The 22,624-nt window shown below is 40.8% G+C and overlaps 1 protein-coding gene across 6 annotated transcripts in view; it reads right to left on the bottom strand.

The window, feature by feature from the left end:
* The window catches only part of TCF12 (transcription factor 12), a 158,159-nt gene extending 143,341 nt beyond the window's left edge, over positions 1-14,818 (bottom strand). For 3 of the 6 annotated variants that reach the window (XM_079318097.1, XM_079318100.1, XM_079318103.1), the window contains exons 1-3: positions 14,638-14,815; positions 13,507-13,607; positions 12,611-12,683 (exon numbers count right to left, since the gene is read on the bottom strand). In XM_079318097.1, the coding sequence (XP_079174223.1) occupies positions 12,611-12,683; positions 13,507-13,581 (148 nt within the window). In that variant the 5' untranslated portion in view covers positions 13,582-13,607; positions 14,638-14,815. Of the gene's footprint in view, positions 1-12,610; positions 12,684-13,506; positions 13,608-13,682; positions 13,993-14,637 lie in introns of those variants that run through there. The other 3 variants (XM_079318101.1, XM_079318102.1, XM_079318099.1) reach the window with 3 other exon arrangements.
* Positions 14,819-22,624: the final 7,806 nt, after the last annotated feature.

Raw genomic sequence — 22,624 nt, 5'->3', positions numbered from 1 at the left:
GATGTAGCTAAACAGGAACAGAAATTTTACCTCTTTGCTATGTCCTTTAAAACAAGAATATCTTCACTTCACTATGCAATGATACAATCTTGACAAAAGCTTTTAATGGAGATAAAAACCTGCTTTAACTTTTTACAAAAATTTGCAATTTTACAAAAATAACAGCACTAAGTAGAAAGTGAGCAATAGTATTTCCTGATGATTTTTTAGATATGAATTAAGAGTCAGATAAAAAAAAATCACATTTCAAGAACTATGTATTTTGTTCATTACTCAGTATTCCGTGTTCCTATAATTTAGCAGATCAAATATAACAATAGCATAAATTATAAGGTCACAGACTATTGAAAAGCATTTAATATTTCAATATGGAAGCTTGTTATATGAATTGAATGATCTGTGCCTTCTATTTAAGGATCAGCCATACAAGTATAAAATTATTTCAGAACTAGAATTTTAAAAGATAAATACCTAACTTCTCATACTAACTCATTTAAATTGCTATCTTTGTTAAGCCTGACAAAATCAGGCCAGTACTTATACACACTTACATATTCAGAGCACAATGAGCTTATCTCAATGTATGTCAGTGACCCTACTGCCACAATCCCAAAAACAGTGCCTACTCAATCAGTACTGACTCAAAGGCTAAAAGGACACAAATAGAACATTTGTTGGAGCTGTGAAAGACCTTTTATTCCCAAACGTGACATGAGACCAACTGGCACAGCAGTCAGAGGATCCTGGGTTATTAATGCTGTGTTCCTTCCCCAGGATAGCTGCAGAGCTGGAGGACACACGTCTGCTGAGGCAGCACTAAATGTGCTTAAAAGGGAAAAACAACAACAAGCAGACACCTTGCAGAGCCTGATTCCCCTACTGTCCTTGTGGTCAGTGTGACCTCTCCTTGGAAGAGGATCTGGTCCTCATGCCAAGGCCACTCACACCACAACTTGTCTATGCAGGTTAGGCCAGCACATGTAGAAGCTGTAAGGAACAAGTCCTGTCTGAAGTGCTTAGAGCAGCAACACTTGCCAAAGCCAAGCCAACCTGGAGCTCTGCTGCTTCCTGCTCTGGGAAGGGAAAAGGGCAGCAGGGACTGAAAAACAACAGCCAGGCTAAGGACCTCTAGCATGGCACAAGCACACATCTGCTGCAGCAGGCAGAAAGCTCTTTTCAAGTACAAATCAAGTATTTGTTATTTCATTCTTCTTTCATTTCACTTGGAAGGTGAAAGAAGAATGAAGTGTTTGCTTAATTCTTACTTTTATCTATTTCAGAGAAAGTGATAGATCTAAAGACTATGTTATATAAACAGATGTAAAGAAGGAGCAAGCTATATGGATAACTTCAGAACTCATCTCATCTAGAGGCTCTTTCAGTTAAAAAAAAATACTTACACATGGAAGTCCCATAAAAGAATATGTTGTAGTGTTAATCACATTGTCTCCAAACTTAAAAAAAAATTCGATTTTTTTCTTAGTTCTTCAGATTCAACATATTTCTATCTTCTTAAATAAGCAAAAAATTGTGCAACTCCATCCTGACAGCACACGTAGAAATGGATATTATAGCTGCCTAGAATGCCTGCTCTAAAAATTGACTCTGATTTCCCACATTTCATCTTGATGAAAAACCTCACATATAAAAAACCCCTAAGAACTATATTATCTGATGTGATACAAGAAATTAATATCCTTTTCTTAATTTGAAAACAATTAACATTGGATAATTACAGTCTGAGGAGGAAGTATTAATATACAAAGATATAGCCAAGTTTGCTGAAAAAGGCATCCTATGCAAGGTATGTTTCCCAAATAAATACAGAACTTTACCTCTCTGTAAGTGATTTTCCCTCATGGTGTCACATTTATAAATAATATGTTAACAAGACAACAATTTTCTTATAGAAAAGAAAAATATGAATGAGAAAAGGATGATGAATGAAGCAATGTATTTTCCCAACTGTTTTGCACTACCCAAAATTACGGAGGAAATCCTCATAAAATATTTCTTGCAGGTACAAAAAGGGACAAGTACTGTGGGAAACTCAAAGTGATACTTCTGCAATAAACACTGGTTAGCTGTTAGAACCATTCAATCTCTAAATGCAACCAAGCCAAGTATGTTAAATACACAAAAAGTTCACAGACAAAGATTTTAAAAATTTGTAGCATTATGAACATTGGGTTCAACCAACCAAAAAAATAAGTACCATATTTCAAGGAAATCTCTGCTTCCCACTCCTTTTACTCCAGCTATGTGCTAATACTGACAAGGTACTTGCAGATGAATGCACCAAGCACTTCAGGAGATGCAAGAGCTGTGCCAGGAATCCTGCCTTCAGAAGGACTTTCATTGCTATGGCAACAGCATGTTCTCCAGGATCCAATTCCAAGACAACCTGTGACACACTCATGAGAGATGGCCAAACTCCGCCGGAGTCTCGCTGCAGCACAAGTGGCACTGTCACACACATGCCAGTTAGCACTTGCAGAAATGCAAGCTCCAAAGCAGGGGGGTTTGTGATAGTTCACAGGGAACTCAGGTTCCCTGCTTGTAGACTGGTTCCCTGCTGTGACTGGGAGAAAAAATACCATTCACCTTATTAAACAAATTTAGACTATTCAAAGGCTGAAAAGCATATTATCATTAATATAGAATACAAACTGCATTACACATCATTTCCTATATTCAGGCATTTAACCCTTTTCTGATCAAAATTTCCCCTGATGAGGATAAAGGAAAATGGAAGGGTTAGTACATACCAAAGAAGCAAATTATTGAAACTACTATTCAGTATTCAACAAGTATCTCGAAAGTGAGTTTGAGGCCACAAACTCTGGTTTTACTATATCACTCTACAAAAATCCCCAAACAAAATCTCTTATAATGCTTCACCTTCTACCCAGAAGTGCATTCCCAAAAACACCTTTGCCATCCTGAGATTTAATCACCAAACATGTCGAGTTCTACGCATCCCCTATACATCACTCTTGTAAGAATTTCTATACTTCTACATAGGGACCAGGCAGCAATCAAAGCACTAAAAAACCACCAGAAGGAAATATGAGTCATTTACCCATTTTTGTACTTTTATTACATTAGTTTTCAAAAACTAATGTAATACTTACAGACAAAGCCCTGCCTAATTTCGTTCACCCCAGATGATCAGATCTATCTTTCCTGTACACAATGAAGATCATAACATGCTGCATTTTCTATGTTTCTGACTATGTCCAAAATAGTTTAGCCCCTTTTAAGATTCCTTCTGGTTATACTGTACAACACTTCCATCCAAAAGGCCTGGTAAGACTTGGGTGTATGTGCTGGAGAAGATATGGAAGAAGTCCCTCTCTTCTTCCTTTTGAAGCATTGGGCATTATCCAATTTGCTTTGCAAGTAGTAATATTGTAGATCATTAAAAAAATCTTGCAAATAAACTAATAAAATTAACAGTTGAAAGAGGAAGAAATATGTGGGGGTTGTGTTTTATTGGAATTTGCATTTTTGGGAGGTTCTTTTAGGTTTTGTATTGGGTTTTTTTTGGTTGGTATTTTTTCATGTTGTTTTGGTTTTGTTCGGGTATTTTGGGGGGAAGTTTTTTACTTGAGGAGCTTTTAAATTCAACATCTTACAGATACTCCCAAGTATCTAATTCATATATTCTTGACATAAGTAATAATAACAAAGCTTATGCTCCATTTTTTTTGTGTGCTTATTACTGTCCTCTGGCATGAGAATACAATATCAGAGATATCCTCAAGGTTACCAAAATAAAAGTATAACACAGAGCAGAGAACACATGCCAGACATGACATGCATTTATACACTAACTGGCAGAAACATGCATTTATTTTACAAAATCCAGCTAAGGGAAAAAATTCTGCATTACTATTTCATTCAATCCCCTTGCATCTAAGCACCACAAGCACTAATCTTGCAAAGACACAGTACAAAATTCAGCCATTTGAGCTCTACAGGAGTAAGTACCAGACATCATTTTTAGAAATATACAAAAGCTTTTCATTACTCCAAAACTCGGTCATCTTCATTAAATCACCATCTCTTCATAAAAGCCTTGGCTTCATTTAGCATGCAGGAAGATGAAAGAGCAGCTACCCTCCTTATGGATTACTTCTCTATTACAAGAGAATACTTTGCACGTCAAAAGCAAACAGTAAAGGATTAAATGATATTGTAGTTTCTGCTCTTATTTATTTGCAATGGGCAGTGAATACAATTGGAAAGAAACAATCAGTGATTATTTTAAGCTGTGTGCCTTGTGCAAGGATTATGACTCATGAAGTCGCTGCATAAAGAACTGGAACAGGATAGGTGTCGCATTGGAAATGGTCAAAACACCACAATATGAAAAATGTTTGTCCTACAAGCAAAGCTGTCTGATTTAATCATTTCATAGAGTAGCCACAATAGCTCTTGGGATAACACCAAGACAATAGTATCATGCATTCAAGTAAACAAAAAATAAAAATGTACACAGTGAATTCTATTCTCCTACAGAAGACTAAAAATACCTCTAGACTTTTTGTTTATACTGAATTAAGGGTAAAATACATTTTAAACTCAATTTAATACACAGAATATGCACATTTATGGTTTAATATTCACTTGCATTTTACCTGCAAAATGTATACAACTAGAAAGGGCCAAATTTGGATTTTGATTAACTAGGTATGTTTTTCTAAATTAGTTCAGCCTACTCATCTTTTTATTTAAATGGAAGGAATAGACCATTTAAAATATAACTTCCACAAAATGTGGCTCAGAGCACACTTCAACATAAAACTCCAGCTCAGCCTAAGTTTTGCTGTGTTACCACTGCTTCAGCAATAGCAAAGATCTCTTCCAGAGACAAGCTAAATACAAAATGCATCCTACAGTTTCGTTCATGAAAAACAAAAGTAGAAAGCAAGTGGTTCAACTTCTTACTTGAAATCCACAAAACAAACTGACCAAGACATGGAGACACCATCATCTCTGTAACTACAACTGGCACAGAAAAAAACCAACAAAATCTGCTACCAAAATAAAGCAAATTTGAAAAGTGTAACAAATGCCTCACATGCTTACATAAAACAATATGGGCAATCTCTGTACAAGATCAGGAACAAGAAATCCAATGCAATAAACAAAAGTTACTTCAGAAAAAAATAAATTAAAAATTGTCAGTTCTATGTCAAAAAACCAAACCCAAACTACCTATTTTTCACTTAGCAATAAATTGTTACCATAACAATGTACATTTTTAACCATCTTTTAAAAGCAATTCCATGGACCAAATATGAGTGTACAACTTGTCTGTCCAAGATAAACTTTATTTAGTATTATGCCAAGTTTTTACTACCATTCACAGAGAGCATTTGTCAGGGCTGCAAAGTAAACACTTTTAGTCAAGTCTTTTTCACCACCCTGTTCCAAACACTACTTTAACACACTAGCAACAATTATTTTGGTGTGGTCAAGCAAGATTTTTCTGCAGTTTCTGGAGCTTATGCATTTTAAAGCAATTTTAGCTCTTTACTTAAAAAAAAAAAAAAAAAAATAATCACATCTCTACCGTACAAGAATCTAACAAAGTCCTGAAGATTGATTGGGTACTTTTTAGTCTGATTATCCTCTGAAAACAGTGAGATATTATAAATATAACAAAAGCTACTCTTTCTGATCATTCTTGGTATTCAGTTAACATCTTCACCAAAGAAGTACGTCCTTTATGTTTTTGAATGTTGTGTTTACAAACACAGTTTTGTTTTACAGATGAAAAAACAAGGCATTCATTCAAGACATTTAAAAAAAAAATCATTATCTCATCTTAGACTCATAATAGAAAAAAATAGAAAACAAACAACTTTACCCCTACAAACACTAGCAAATAATGCATTGTCGTATTTAGAAGTCCATCAAGTACCACAATGTACCTCCAAATCATCAGGTTGAGGTATACAATAGAACTGGGGACTTCTGAATTTTCAAATCAATTTAAAATAATCACAAAGCAAATAAAACCCACAAAACACAAAAACAAAGGAAAACAAGGAAAAAACCCCTCAGATATTAACATAAAATTCCTATCCTTAGAATGATAATTTTTAACTGAAATAATATTTCCCTCCTTTCCATATAATGTTGAATAACCAAAAGTTATGAAGGTAAACACACTATTTAAAACTAGTTACCATATTCAGTAACAATCTCCAAATAATTCATATGCAAAAGAAAATACTGCCTTTGTTTATTTCTTTATTTAAAATCTAGCAACCTCCTCACAGGAGGATCTACAAAACCAATCAAGTTTTGTTATATATTTCTGAAGAAGTGCTCACACATTGAACTAGATAATGGCAGTAAAAAAAGGTTTTCAGAGAAGATACTTTATTTCATGAGGTCATTTATTGAAACTGAATTTTCAAGTATGAAAATTAGCATTTATTTTCAAGTAAATTTAAGATAGAAGACTTATTTATGATATCCTATTGATCACATCTGGCTCCATGGGTACTTTAATAAATTTTATTTCATTCTGAAAATACTCAGTGCTATTTCCCTGAAAACATAAACTTTCCACAATAGAGCAACAAAAAACTGCATCTCCATGGTCAAGAGAGGCCAGTTCAAGAAGCCTAGCAAACTATTTCAGTTTATGTGCAGCCTCCCATTTTAGAAACACTCTCCACAAACTTCAGTCATAGTAAGTGGTATGGTATTATATTACTGCCTTAAACAACCTTCTCTTCATAAATACACACAATGTTCAACCACGAAAAAATTACACTGTATCTTGAGCAATTTCAGGAAAATACAGTTTACCAAGTTAATAGTAGAGTATAGGGTAGATTAAGATAAACTCATATAATGGCATCTGCAGGCTCAGCTATGGATAAAGTAGATTTACCTGAGACAAACAGCTGTCACAGCAACTTGACACCAAAACAACTAAGGGGTTAAATCCTCTTTGTGTGACAGCTGGAAAGAAGTGAGGGGAAGGGGAACTTTGGCAAGCATGTATGAATGATAATCTTTTAACATTAAATTCCTTTGCTGAAGATCAAAGAGAGACCATAAATAAACCCCAAAAAAGCTGAAACTTAGCAAAAGCTGCAGACCTAAGTTTTACAGAGAGAGATTACAAGCTCAGCTGACAAGAAAGGACATATAAATACAGAACAATTCCAGTCATACTTCTCTTTCTCTTCTTCACCCAAAGCTTTAGTCCTCACATTTATATTTCTATCAAATCTGCTTTCTGGATAAATACAAAATTTCAAATCACACTTCTTCCACAAGCCATTAAGACCACTCTCCAAAGCATCCGAAGACTCTTCATCACTTACAGTAGAACAGAAAAATTTGGCAGAACACAGAGTTACTGGTTGAGGAGAGGCTGATGGTGGAAGGTACCCCATCCTAGGTAGAACCACTCCAGGAAAGGAGAAGGCACTACTGCAATCCCACACACTCTGAAGCCATCCACAAATAACCTTGCAAAGATCTTCCTTGCATCCCAAACCAGTAACATTTATATGAGGATTGGAGGTTGGATGCTGTGCCTGTAACACAGTGACCACACTGCTGCTCTCATCTAGGGAAAAGGTTGCTGGAAATACAGGATTAACTTTTTGAAAGAATGCTTTCTACATGCCAACACAGGAAAAGCCAGTTTCCCTTATAATTGGTGTCAAATGTATCTCTAAACAGAAGACAGGCCAGCACTATTACAAATTCTCAAATCTTCTATTTAGAAAACAGCATTCTGACCAAGTGTCATGAGGTTCATCTATCAAAATCAAAGTCTACAGCAATGAAAAATGGACTAACACCTATTTATCTGCTCACCAAACTAGACTCAGAATACTGAGGTGTTTTAGCAACTCTCCCTTTTTCCTCAATCCCCAAAATATCAATATCCATATGACAACAAACACCTTTAAAGCAATACATTGCTTTCAAGTTGGATTGTCAGTTCTCTCTATTTGTCCAGCATTTTTTCTCCTTCTCTTTCTTAAATAGGAGTATGGAAGCTGTATTACACAGGAATATATGCTATACTTTTCAAGACTTTTCACAGAGTGCCTGGTAATTTATCTTTCCAAAGGCAAAGAATGGAAGGAGGAAATGAGACAGCAACAGTGAGACAGGGGCTGCCAACAGACGAGCTGCAGTGTCATGAATTTTCTCACTCTGCTTTACCTTCTAAATGCAACAGCTAAGGGAACCAGACTGAAATCTTTATCTCCTTGCATTTGGCCCATTTGAAGATCATTGGTGATTTTAAATTGATAATTGATTTCAAAAAAATAGAAGGTAAAGAAGCCACAGACACCCTTCTGCTTTCAAGCACAAGGATTCTTCAACTCCCCTAAGGCTCTTCAGAAGAGGACAGAATTTAGCACCCCTCAGACCAAAGACAAAATACCAGGTTACCAAGTCTGCTGGTTCACCTTTATATAAGCTAGAGGACAAATTAGACATTGAAAAATTAAAAATACTAAAAAAGCTACATTGCTGCCTGACCTAATGATTTCCAGCATTTAACACACAATAAGAGTGGCCTTTTCTCTTCAGCAATTGCATAGATCAAAGAACAGAGTATCTAATCCATTGCTCATCCAGGTAACTCTCCCAAATTCTTTCTTTTTATTTGGGTTTTTTTGTTTGTTTCTTTTACACAGAACTGCTGATGGAAAATTGTCAATCCTGTGAACTCTTATTTCCTTTTCAAAGTCAGATTTTGTTAATTTTGGAAACACTGTTCCTAACTTAATACACCTGCTCAAGAATTGCCATTCTCAAAACACATGGCCCTAATTTAGGGGTTAATGGCAGGCTATCAACTTAAATGGTCTTTGCATCAAGTCACTAATTAGTGGCCTATCCCAAACCAATGCACCCCATACAAACCTCAATACATTAGTAGAGATAAGTGCAAAGGACAGCCAGTCTTGAACTTGTATAAAAGGGACCAAACCAATACAAACAGATATTTACACAGATACATTCAGAAGTTTTTGCATGCATGAGGAACATCTGGGTACACACAAGATTTGTGCCCAAAGCTGTTGGTACCCAAATGTGCTTACTTATTTTACATGAACTTCACAAGAATCTTACAGGCACCTAATTGAAAATGGTAGGCCACAGAAAAGCAGTGTCTCAGATTTATTATTCTTTGCAAAAGACAAAAAAAAAAAAAAAAGTCATTTATTTTAGGGTACCAAACCTGAGATTTTAAAAATTGCAGTTTATCAGGAAAAATTGAGATTGAGATCTACTAAAAACCATAGGAAAATTGCACTACCATTGCCTATGGTGGGCACTTGCATATTGGGACTGGTTGTTAATGGAATTACTGTAATAAATAAAGCATGTTGGGCAAAATCAGTAACCATTCAAGTGTGTATTGGCATAGGTGTTCTACCTTAGGCAAAGGCAAAACAAGCAAAACGTCACTGTAAATCACAAACACTAACGTTAGCCATAATAGCAACAGAAAATTTTTATTTTAACTAAAATCTGAAAAAAAAAGCCTAATTTAAAAGCCCATTGAATTGAACAAATCTCTGGCCTTTGCCACCTTCCACTACAGTTTCTAAAACAGACATGGCTTCATCTTCAGAAGTTGGTTTTGGAGGAGAAAAGAATGACAAGTTCTGTTTTAAACAATAATTAAGTACAGCAGGTATGACAAGGAATATTTTGTGGCTTAACTCACTGGCTTACGTATCAGGTTACTTTTTCCAATATGTTTATTTTCACCAGTAGTCTGACCAAGTTATTTTCCTTTATGAGCAGCTTATATGACTTACTGTCATAATATACAATATATCAGATTAGTTCATTCATTTTATCTGCAGCTTTCATTCATAACTGATTGACCTGTAGAAAGCAAGGCTGCCCCAGCTATCTTTTAATCAAAACAGTGTTCAATTCTTAATCCAAGACAGTAATTTCTTACAAATTATAGATCAGTTGTATTAGCTGTTTTATTCATGCAATCCAACTACTATAAAATATAATGAACAGAAGTCTTGCAGAATTATAGCAAATCAAGCTTGTTACATCAGAATTAATAACTTACACTCCAGTATTTCCAACACTTCACAAAGCCACACCTGAAAAACAAACACTTAACCATTCTTTAACAGCAACTAATTTGACCTTTTACTCTAGGGACCTGGGGATGGTAAAGAAAAAGCATCATGAGAATTCCTTCCTTCTAAATCAGATTTCCCAGAAATATACAGTCTTAAGAGCCATGTAGGCATACAATTGATCTTCACCTACTTAATGGTGCCATTAGGCTGAATCTCAAATCACTGACAGGTTGGAGGGGGAGGGAAGGTGTTTATAGATGTTTATTTTAAGTTCAAATGAGAAAGAGGATGCTCTAAAATAAAAAACAATGAACACAGTCTTACTCCAACTAAGAAAAAGAAACCACTTTACTTGAGTATGCTTCTAAAAATATCACAAAAATAACACTTGAGCTTAATGGGAAAGATACCAAAGCAAGCTACACTTCTCTAATTCCATCAAAACCACTGAAAATCTGTGTAAGAGGCAGCAACACCCAAAGGAAAAAAAAAAATTACTTTTCAGGAATCTGCACATAGTGTGATATTCAGTTCTAGATAGTGCAAAGGAATAAATACCTTCTCTTTTCATATTTCCCTTTAAAAGCTTTCAAGTATTGTTTGTCCTAAAAGTTACAAAACACTTGAAATTATAGGAAGACAATTAAATCAAAATACTTAGAAATTAAATGCCTGTGTTTCATCACTGATCTTGACATAGCTTTTCTACAACACTTAACACTGTCTCAGAACACAACTAATAAAGAAGTTTGTCACCTCTCACTTCTGCAGAATAATCTCCCTAGGTCAAGGCTTAGATCATAACATTACCAGAATCAGGGCATATAATCCCACTAACCAGTAAATCTCTATAACTAGAAATGTTTTAAATTAAAATCCAAGGGGAACTCAACTGAGGTTGTAGCTTGTTTGATTGTTGCAGGCTTGTACTGAGGATTGGTATTAATAGAAGGATTCACCACATTGGTAAAGAAATTCAAGGAGTCACACTGTTTGTCTTAAAGAAATAACTATTCTGGCATTCTTTCTTTTTCTAAGCCATCCAAGGGAAGAAAGGAAAGCATTACCTACAAATAGGACATATCACATTATTTAGCAGTGCTCTAAGACCTAAAGTAAAAATGAAAGCTTTATTATTCAACAGAAGATTATTCTACTTGTTCAGGAAAAGCAAGGACAAAGTGGGATGAGGTGCTCAGGTTGTGTTCCCCACAATAAAGCTTTAGGTGCCTGAATGTCTTTCAAAATAAGCTTCAGAAAAACAACTCTCCTAAATATTTGTATTTTTTAAAATTTAAATATTAAGTACATTGTGAGATATATTTGCTCTAACTGACAGTAATTTAAAATTGGTGTACTTTCAAAGAGGAAGAGAAAGCCAGTCATTTATTTTAGGAGAAAACCTAACAGACTTCAAGGATGTAACAACTACATTTGCTACATAGTTTCACTAAATTAAATGTGGGAGACAGTCTCTGGAAAGTTTGAAAAACTACTCCACGGAGAAGTTTTAAGATGTTTTAAAAACAAAAATCCTCGAGTGTCACTAAAATGCAGTGTCATTTGGACTCTCAAAGTAACAACCCTGACTACCTTAGAGGCTAACAGGATGTTACTGCAAAACTTCAAGCCTCCACTTCCCTACTGGCATTCTAAATATTTATTTTCATTAACTAAAATACAAACATCACTTTGTTGCATCCATAAGAGTAAAAATATCGTTGCACTGTATTCAAACATGATGAACCTACATAAGAAGTTTCATCAAAAACTTACTTTGTTTTTTCTTTTGTAATAAGTAATAAATACTCCCCTCAGACATTCACACAAAGCATGTGTTTAAAAATTGCACTTTTTTCCTTTAAGTCTCAGCATAAAGGTCTCTGACACAGCTATTAGGTGGACCCTGTGATAATACATTGAAGCCACAAAGACATGCAACATGTAAATACAGTTACTTGTTTTCCAGATACATGGATAAAGTTTTGACACAAGAAAATTCTAGTTGTCAAATCTTTGAGAGCTACACAGTACTAGAAAATTGTATTAAACTCACATTTTCATTTAGTACTGCATTTAAGAATAACAAGCTAAGTCAGAAGTATTTAACTATTTGGCATTTTACAGAAGTTTTCTCCCTTTATACAGGATGGCTAGGAAGTTCCTCAATTGACCAGCTAGGTCTGATTTTCTCAAACAAAAAACAACACAGCCATTCATTTTTAATATAACAAATATACAACTTCCATGTAAGTATGGCTGGAGATACTCAACACTTCACTGTACTGTGGCTAATAGTCTAAGACAGAGAGGGAAACCTGGGTTAAAGTTAGCAAAATGTGCTATAAAGATCAAAACAGCACACCCCTAACAGATCTGAATATCTTATGAGAATATGCACAAATGAAAGATTACAATACTCTGAGAACATGAAGACTACCCTGAAACATCAAGAGTCAGTGAGATGAACATGATGTATCTCAGATGCATCCTACCTGATCCACTGAACTGGCTGCTTCCAAGCGTAGTTGGTCTGGTTTTTCCACTATTTACAGGTGGGGAAAACATCTGCAAAACAAGAAAAAAAAAAAAAAAAAAAAAAAAAAAAAAAAAAAAAAAGACATGTTTGAGTTGGCTTTGAAAGCCTTGCTGAATTATTAATGTAAACAGAAAAAAAGGTCAATAGGAAACAATTTTTTTCTAATTTCTGCTTGAAAACAAACAGAATGCAAGACGCGTGTTTAGACACTCAAAACCAATGAGCTGAAGTACTCCTTGCAATTTATTAATAGGACTCATTTCTACATGAACACAACTTAAAATTAAAAGGACACCTACCATTACTGTGACAATTTCAAATAGTTATATTACTTACATTTTTTTACTCAAACTATACTTCTTACTGATCTGCAAGTATAAAGTCACTGCATAAAGACAGCGTTTAAGAGACAGTAGTTTTATATTTATAAATCAAGAGCCTTTTTGGTAGGTTGAAATTATCACACAGAAAATACCTACAATTTTCTTAGCCAAGACTATCAATGAATAACTTTCATTTGTGGGCGATAATTTTTCTTTTGTTTAAATAAGATGCAAAAAAAATAGGGGGGGGGGGGGGAATCCAAGAGCCAAGGTACCAGTGCCACACGCCAGCTTAACCAACGTTAATTATTAGATTATGCCATCACTGGGTCAGCCTGATTTTAACCAGTTAAACCAATTGACCCAGCTGGTATTACAGTATTAAATCTGGAAGTCTAGACATTACATCAAAGTTCAGGTGTCCAACTTGGCTGAGACAGACTCAACCAAGCCCTGCACGCTGCTGCCCCTACTCCTCAGTTCGCATGACCACGAAGAAGTCATGAGAAGACCTCGGAGAATATCCTACCGCACTGAAGTCCAGCAAGTCGCTCAATTCCTTGTCAGTTCCTATAGCGGCCATCCTCTGCTGCTGGGAATTCATCTTCCTCCGCTCTTCCGATCACCTTTCTAGGGCACAGGGAGAGAGGTACATGCAGCAGTTCACGGCGCGAAGCCAGAGCCGGGGACAGGGGCCTCCGGTACCTGCGCCCCCGGGGCGGGGTGGAGCCTCCCGGGGGAGCCTCGCTCGGCCGGGCGGGCTGAGCGAACCGGCAGCAGCAGCTTCCCCAACTAAACAACTCTCTTCAAGTTTCCTCAGGCTCCCTCTTCTCCCTCATTCCACTTCTCCCACAACCTCGAGCAAGGCACGGTCACGCCGCAGAAGGGCCGCCGCCAGGAATTAAGTCCCCCCCAGGCAAGCGAAAGCAAATAAACAGCCGCGGCCCGGCGAGGTCCGGAGAATTAGCGAGAGATTAAGTGACTCACTGTCCCCGCAACAATGGGGCTGCCGAGCGGGGCCGGACGAGCCTCAGCAGAGCCATCTCTGCCCCGGCATTACCGCCCGCCGCCGGTGCCGGCTCCCCCTCCCCCCTCTCCCGACCCACCCACCGGGGCCGCGGCCGCCGCTCCGCGCTCGGGACCGCGGCGGGCCGGGAGCCGCCCCCGCGCCCCGCACGCGCGCACGCGGGACCGGGCGCGCGCGCCGCCGGCGGGCGGGGGGGGGCTGGAATGCGCGTGCGGCGGCGGGGACGGGAGGGGCCCGCGCCTTCCCTTGTGCCGGCGGGCGCCGCGGGGGAGCCGCCGCGGCCCCGCGCCCCGGCAAGTTTCGGAGCCGCCCGCTCCTTTATGAGCGCGGCAGCCGCCGAGCGCCGCCCGCGGGGACTCGCTCCTTGCCCGCGGTCCGCGGCCCGGAGACCCCCGCACGCCGCAAGCCCGCCCCGCCGCCCGCGCGGCCGGCCCCGGCTGCCGCCCCTCGAGTTCCCCACCGGAGCCTGCGCCTCCCCCGCGGTCCCCTCGCCGCCACCCCCGGCGGCCCCACTCCCGCCCGCGCCCCCGCGGCCCCGTCCCCTCGCCGCCGCCTCTGCCCCTGCGAGCGCCCGGCCGCCGCTTCCCTCCCCCCGCCGCTCTCTTCCAACTTCTCGCGGCCGCCCGCACTCACCCGCTGTCCCTGTACGCTCCGGTGACCAGGGCCGGGCCGGCGGCGGCGCGCGGGCCGCGGGCTGGGTGGGAGGCGACGAGCCGAGCGCTCCCCCCCCGCTGGAAGGAACTTGTGGGTTCCCTCAGGCGGACATTTTTTTGCTTACAGAGCCTCAGCACCACGTTCACGGCTCCGGCTCCGTATCCCTCCGCGCCGAGCGCCGCCGCCTTAACCCTTGTCGCGCCGCGCCGCTCCCGGCCGAGGCGGGCGGGATCCAGTGGCACCCCCGGGAGCCGCCCCGGCACAGCCGTGACCCCGAACGCAGCGCCGGGACGCCCCAGCAGATGGGGAGAAGCGGATCCCCTCGGGCCGCTCAGGGAAACAGGCACCCCACAGGAATACACCCCTCCCCACCGCTCCCCAACTTAGGCGAACAGACAGCAAACCTCGACATGCAGCACTGCCGGCAGCGCACGTGCCCCAAAACACATTATCGCACTCATCCTGAATTCACGTACCCTAAAATAGGCCTGAATACTTTTAATATATCAATACACCGTCTTACTGCTCAAAATGAAATGGCATATAGATTACATAAATTTTAAGCATCCATTAGCAGCTTCCTCTTAATGCATGCCATTAAAACCGTAACGTGTCAAAGCACAAGACCACGGCTGTTACTACAAGAACACACATTCAAATAAACACTGCAGCTCTCTGAAACAGGTGATGCTAAAGGTGAACCAGTCCAACGGCTTCCGTGCAGGAATGGGAAGCACCGCGCAAAGAACCTGCGCCCTCCTTTGGGTCCTGCCACTGCTACAGACAAATCACTCTTTTGTGCTCCGTCTCCTTCTCACAAAACCGCACTGCCAGCCTGTCCTGCCGGGAAGTTTATTTCGTGTCTGCAAAGCCACCCCACACACCAGCGTGCCGGCCTAAGGCGAGCGCACGCCAGTCGGCGGCAGGGAGCGGAGCGGCGCCGGTGCGATGCCGGTGCGATGCCGGTGCGATGCCGGTGCTCTGTCGCACACCCGTCTCTCGAGCCTGCAGAGCCCCCAGGTGGCACCTACTTGCCACCACCTGGGGCTGGGCCTGCTCTTTTCTGACCCCAGCTACCGAGGGCCACTTACCATTCTCTCCGAAAGTGAGAATTATAAATCACTAATCTATGCAGTTACTGGCATATTATTCTTTTGGAGCAAGGGTACTTACGAAACACAAGGACAATGGAAAAGGACACTAAAACCCCGGAGAAGCTAAAAGGCAGCAGGGAGCCGGTAAGCGAGCGAGGGGCGGCAGGCAGGGTGGAGGGGCGCGCATCCCTCACAGGCTGCTGCTTGGCAGCCCCCCAGCTCTGGAAAGCAGCAGGCTGTACCGAGGGCTCTCCAGACACACACCCTTCCTTTCCAAATCAACTCTTCCTACCCCAGTGCCTGACTGTTAGCAGGAATGTTCCCGTTCCTTCGGAAGATGTCACAAATTTTCCATCCCCAGGCAAAGACAAACTGGAGAGTCTGGAGACTCTCCTCCATTTTTCTCCCTTACATGCCTTGTGCTCAATGATCATTTGGCCTCGTGATTCTATGAATATTCATATATTTGCCACTTAGAAATGCAGGAAGCAATTTGTATTAAAATACCAACACAATGACTTCCATTCTCTGTGCCCCTGAGGGATCTAAGTATGTACTTTTTCTCTTTGAAGTATAAATAATAATACACTTTAGAGGGAAGTACCCATTGAGAGAGCATTATACATTTCATGTGTAACATTCTTTAACATATTTTTGTTTCAAGATCCCCTATATACCTACTGAGAAGATATTGGTTCTCTGGAAGTGCTACTTTTCAACCAGTAGTGGCACTCAGTACTAGTTAGTACAGCTGCAGCGCTGATCAGCGTTGATTAGAAAGCCAGCTAAATGTAAAGAAAGTGGAAGCAATAATGCTAACAATTATTTGTACTGATGTGTAATTGGATTAAAATTATAACTTATTTTTGTTAAGATTTAGATAACTATAGATTCTTTTTATTTGCCCTCTGACATCAGATTTTAAGGTTAATATTTTTAAGCTTTTATTTGCAGCTAGAAGCTTTGAGTAGAAGATGATATAACCACATAATCAGTGGCAAAGGGTTTAAAGTTACACAAAATACCATAAAATGTTTTATTTGCTCCACAAGGACATGTCACTTTCTCGTGCAGATGCTGAGTAAATGTGCTCATTGCCAAAAGTCACATTGTAGCAGCCATTCTGCTTTACATCTCCATGCCTTGGCGGCCCTCTCAGAAAAACTTCAAGGCACTTAGGGAAAAATTATCAGAACATAAATGAACTTTCCAGAAATTAGCCGGACAATTTAGCAAGTACACAAGGCCTCAGGAAGGTATGCTTTGACCCAAAACACACTGTGAGTCTGATCTAAAAGAAGATTGCACAAAACTGTAGTGAGTTGGCCAAGTCAGAAATTTCAGAACATTCTTCTGCAGGTAGCTTGACTAAAATTGTTGTGGAAGATCAGTAACTATCACATCCTTTGTTACACTAAAATTCAAAACATAACTAACCTAATGTTTCCTGGGCACTGAATATATTCTTCCACATTTGTGAGATCTGGAATCTTCAAGTTTTAATCTCTTATCATGTAACACTGCCCAGAACTAACAGGTACACTCAAAACATTAGGGTATGATGTTCTATGTCTATGCAATACTTTTTTCACCTATTCTAAGAATCCCCAACCCCATGCTCAAGTAGCTCTGCCACTCCCTACAAATTATTCCTGTTCACTGCAGAGAGTTTTTTGAAAATGCACTTCATACCTTTATTCTGTCATAGCCATACACAGAAAATTAAACAAAATCCAATGCTGTCAACACTAAAAAGAAAAAAACCCAAACCAGTATATATTGTAAACATTTTAAAAGATCTGAAGGAACCAGTGTCTGAAATCGGGTTCAAACAGGTGCAATGGTTTCCTGTTTGTAACAAAGAAAATACTTTCAGACTCATTCCTGTTGCAGCTCCTAGATAGGATTCTTCCCTTGCAAACACAGCAAGCATAGTACATAAATCACCCACAAATAAAAAACTTTCAACCCTTCTGTGACATAACTATACCTTTCCTGTATATTATGTAGCAGGCTAAAAATGCTACTCCCTTTTGTGACTGTTACATCCTCTTTTCTTTCACCTCATTAAAAATGAAAGGTCTTCACTATGTAGGGAACAACTATTCAGATGGATAAAAGGAAAATACAGGAGCAATCATAAGCACTAATAATTTTGCTGGTGATATCACAAGCCAGGACTCCAGCAATCAGGACTGTATTCCTGCTGATGTTTGCCCAAAAGTATTTTGATCAATGAAATTTTTACCAAGAAAAGTATCAGTGCTGCAGATGAATACCCTTCCCTTAGAGGAGTCTTCAGTCTGCCATGGAGTAGTACAAGTAATAGGCAGGTAAACCTCTGCACACAAAGTCATCAGTGAACTCCAGACGCTGACAGAACACACAATACAACTGTAAATCTTTATGGTAACTGCCCTGACAGCTGAGCTACCAACATCAATATGGTCAGCGACCAACCAAGCAATCAGGGAATTGCTACTTGCCAGATGGCGGTGGCAGCATTCTTCCACATGCTTCAACGTGACCATGAAAATGAAGAATTACATACAGAACATAATAAAAAAATTAAGAGGAATATAAAACCCAAATCACTGGAGCATAACTCCCTGAAAATAATCACACTCATACGCAGTTTTCACAGCCTTCATGAATTGCTTTCCACCCACTCCTTAAAGGAAAAATATTTGATACAGCAGACAGCTGTTGTGCATTCAGGGATGTGAGAAAATGTATTCTGTATTACTATTTAATGTATCATGCCTGTGTGAATAGAATCATTAAGCTTGCATGTCTCCTTTTGGCTTATTTATTCTTAAATTTACAGATGCTAAATTAATTCACCATCATCACCCAAACTGTACAAACTCCTAGGGTGATCCCCAATAGAGTACTTGACCAAGGATGGAGTTTTCACTGCAACAGCTCCTTTAAATCAACATGTATGTGGTCAGCTTGCATCCACAGACAACAATTTATTCATGATAAATACTATTGCTTGGCAAATCCATAGCCCTGGAGAAAAGTCAGCAAATCTTCCCTGCTCCAGTTTGTTGTTGTTCTTGTTTGGTTTCTTACAACAAGTTCCCACCCTCACCTAAATCACTGAGTCCTTTCTACTGCTTCCAGAAAACTTCAGTGTACAGAGAGCAATGCTCATTTGGAGCTAGCAATAAGTAGAAAACAACATTGTTTCCGGCACTAGGATGGACAAAGCAATTCCATTTTCTCACTGATATATTCCTTCATTTGGAACCTAACTTGAGCCAATAAAAAATTAAAGTATTTTTGTTATACTGCATGAAACTTTTAGATGAAGTTCCTGGAGAGGCATTCTGTTCTTCCTACATCTTTTCCTTACCAAACAGACTGGAAAAGTATCCTACAAAAGAGAGTGTTCCTATGCCCAAGCCTCATGATTACGTAGTGCTTGCTGTTATCAGTACAGCCCATCTTAGAGATAACCGAATTTGCTGCCTGCTATATTTACCTCGCGGTAATTAAAATTATATAACATATATATTATGTAACATATTCTACAATCGGAAAAATTTACAACATTTGCAGGAGGCTACAACGGTGAAACCTGTCACCAAAGAGAACTGCTTATGAGGTGACCAGAAAGAACAAATGCGGAGTGACTATTGTTAAATCAAAACCCGCTTCTGTGGGGCACTGACAGCTGCACTTCACTCGTTTTCTGCCGCTGGCAAAGTGCTTTCCAAGTGCTTGTGGTTGAGCAGGGGGCGAGTAAAAGCTTTAGCTCGCCGTAAGGGACCTCCTCTCAAGAGGAATTCCTACAAAAGTTGTCTGGTGGAAGGAGGTTTAAAAAAAGAAGGCGCCGGGAAGGAGAAATCGCGGCGGGAGGCCCCCATCAGAGATGATTCCTCCTGGTCCCGCTGCCCGCAGCAGAACCGGGCCGGACCCCCGGGGCCGCCCGCCAGCGTGAGGGCGAGCGGAGAGCCCGGGGGCGGGCGGCGGAGCTGCGGCGGGAGCTGCCCCGCCAGCGGCCCCTGGGGCCCCAGCAGCCCGCGGCAGAGCCCGGGGCGCGCCCAGCGCAGCCCGCCCGCAGCGCCCCGAGCCCCGCTGCCCGGGCACCGCAGGGACCGGCACCGTGCCCGCCGCCCGCCGCCCCTCCGCGGGGCCGCCCCTCCGCCCGCAGCCCGGGAGCGGCCCGAAGTTGTGCGGAGCCGAACAATGCGGCGAGGACTATTTGTCCTTCCGCCGGCCGGGGGAGGGGAGCGGCGGCCGCGGGGGAGGGTCGGGGGCCGCTCCTCGCCGCAGGTCCCGGGGCGGGACGGGCCGGCTGAGCCCTCCCCGGGGCCGGTTACGAAATCCCGGGGAGCCCAGCCCCGTCCCGTCCCGTCCCGCCCAGGTCGGGCAGGCCGGGTGCGCCTGTAGCACTGCGGGCCTCTGCGAGAGCCGCGCTCGGAGCAGCGCCGCGTACTGCCCTGCCCCGCTCTGCCCCGTCCCGTCTCCTCCTCCTGGCCCCCACAGAGGCGCTGGGGCCCAGCAGAACTTGAAGCCGTTCGGGCGGGGGGAGGCTGATGTCCCGTGTCCCTCCTGCCGCTCCAAGCCCGGCACTCCGCGCCTCCCGCGAGTTCCACACCAGCACCAGAGCTCCGTACGAGCGCGGGGCAGCTCGTGGCCATGTGCGCCTGAACGCTTCTCATCTTCCCCTAGCTCAAAAAACGAACCTGAACACCACCAGCAAGCAGTTTAAATAAACGAATGACGTTAATTGAAATTCACACAGGAGCTGGCTTGGGTACTCATTTTGTTTAAACCAATATTTCTTACATTGCCTGAAAACAATCAGCAAGTTTATGCTAAAAGCCACATAATGTTTTCTTGCTTTTACAGTACTTTGCCACTTACAGAGAAGTAAGTAGTCACGAGAGATTTACACAAGTTTAATAAAATTAATCTAAATTACATTGTCTTCAAAGGTGGCTTTAAAAATCAGTATGATCTAAAGCTTAATAGAAACGTGTTTAGATGTTTAATTAAAGCATTCATTACATTGAAAGCAGATTGATATCCCTGGAGAAAGTTGGGGTTTTTTCAGTGTTTTTTCAACCTTTCTGTTCAGGAGCTCTCAGCAGGGCCATATCGACTGTTCCTAGGAGGCGATCACGGGCACAGTGCAGCTACAGCACTTTGAACTACTTTATTTTGAGAGAACCCATTTATAAACTCAGAAAACACAGATTACAACAAAGAATCATGTAACTGAGGTTTAAAAGGGGACTTTCAATGAGGAAACAATACAAAGTTTTAAGTTTCTTATGTGAACTACGTGCCTTTCACTACATGTTTTTTATCACATCACACAGTTCAACGTGAACAGTTTTGAAATACTCCCAGGACGATCATTACTGGGGAAAGCCATCGGGGAAAGCATCTTTCACTAGCAAGTTCTCATGATGAAGGAGGTTGGCTAGGTAGTCAGAATTTGCAGAAAGGATAAAACATGAGTATCACCACTTTTAGCCTGATTTCCTAGAGAAATCATTTGCACACTGTGTTCATGGGGATGGATGAGTTTTCTTAATAAATCACAAATTTACTTGCTAATTTCAACCAAGCAGACTTAGATCACATTCACGCATGTCATGGAAACAAGGATTAAAGGAGAGGAAAACAGAAGACTCTTAGTGCATCTACTGAAGAAAGGAGTAGTTAAGGTCAATCCTTGTTAGTGGCCAAAGAACCCAGGGATGCAAAGCCAGGGGGAAGGTAACTTCAGGCAGTTCCCTTCTGGCAGACAAAAATTCTGCTATTCTGCCTGCCACTGGAAGTGGAATCACCCATCTGTTTTACACAGAACTTTCTGAACATTTCCTCATCTCCAAAGTTTCACAGGAGCCAGGAAATAATTACTTTAATGTAATCAAAAGCCATATAACCCATAGATAATGCTTTACATTCTCAAATTGCTTGAAAGAATTTAACTGAAGTCTGACTACAGCCATTCATCAGCCAGTCCCAGATGGGTCCCTCATGCACGAGATTCCTACCCAACACTAATTCCCTGCTTGGCACTGACAGGAAAAATTTCTGTCCTTCACACAGCTAATGGACCATCAGATGATGCACTTTGGGGAACTAATGGATAACAGAGAGGACCAAATCTACAGAGGAAAATCACAACTTTGAAGAATAGTAGGAACCCTTTACACCAAGCACATATAGAACTACACTTGGAGCTATACTGAAGGAAGCTTTTCTTAAATCAGTAGAGTGATAATATGGAGTTTTTTAAGGCTTTGGGAGGAAAAAATATGCTCAGAGTGTAAATTCTGTTTTGAATATTGTTGCAGCCACATCTTAGGTGGACTCTTGTATAAAGACAATGGTTAATACTAAAGTATTTCCCTCCTCATATATCATGAATATTATTGTTTCCAACAATATCTGCAGAATATATCAGATTAATTTTCATTTGGAAATGCAATTGTATGCAGTCTCTTTGTCATACATAATTATATTTCCTTGTAATTAACATAAATATTTCTGTTAGAAATAAGAGACAGTATTGCAAGTGCTCTGTCCAGAGAACTATTGATTGACTACATTTAATGTTCTTTTTACATTAATAATTTAAGATTAAGCTTCGTAAAATACAACTTGCCCCACATAATTTGCCCTTATATGGCTCTTAACATAGGAAAAACTAGGGGAGTTGTCTCAGTTACTGAATATACTTGATTATCTTGGTTATTCTTTCTCAGAGAAAAAAACTTCAAACAACAAAAAACAGTGTCAGAAATAATAACGTGATAGGATTACTGTACATAGCATATTGCTATTTTGACCATAAAATGTTTCCATGACAGACATGCAAATATGACTTCAGATGACTTCAAGAA

The sequence above is a fragment of the Erithacus rubecula genome (assembly GCF_903797595.1).
Source record: "Erithacus rubecula genome assembly, chromosome: 14".
NCBI lineage: Eukaryota > Metazoa > Chordata > Aves > Passeriformes > Muscicapidae > Erithacus > Erithacus rubecula.
Note: the sequence above shows the minus strand (reverse complement) of the source record. Positions and strands in the feature narration are given on the sequence as shown.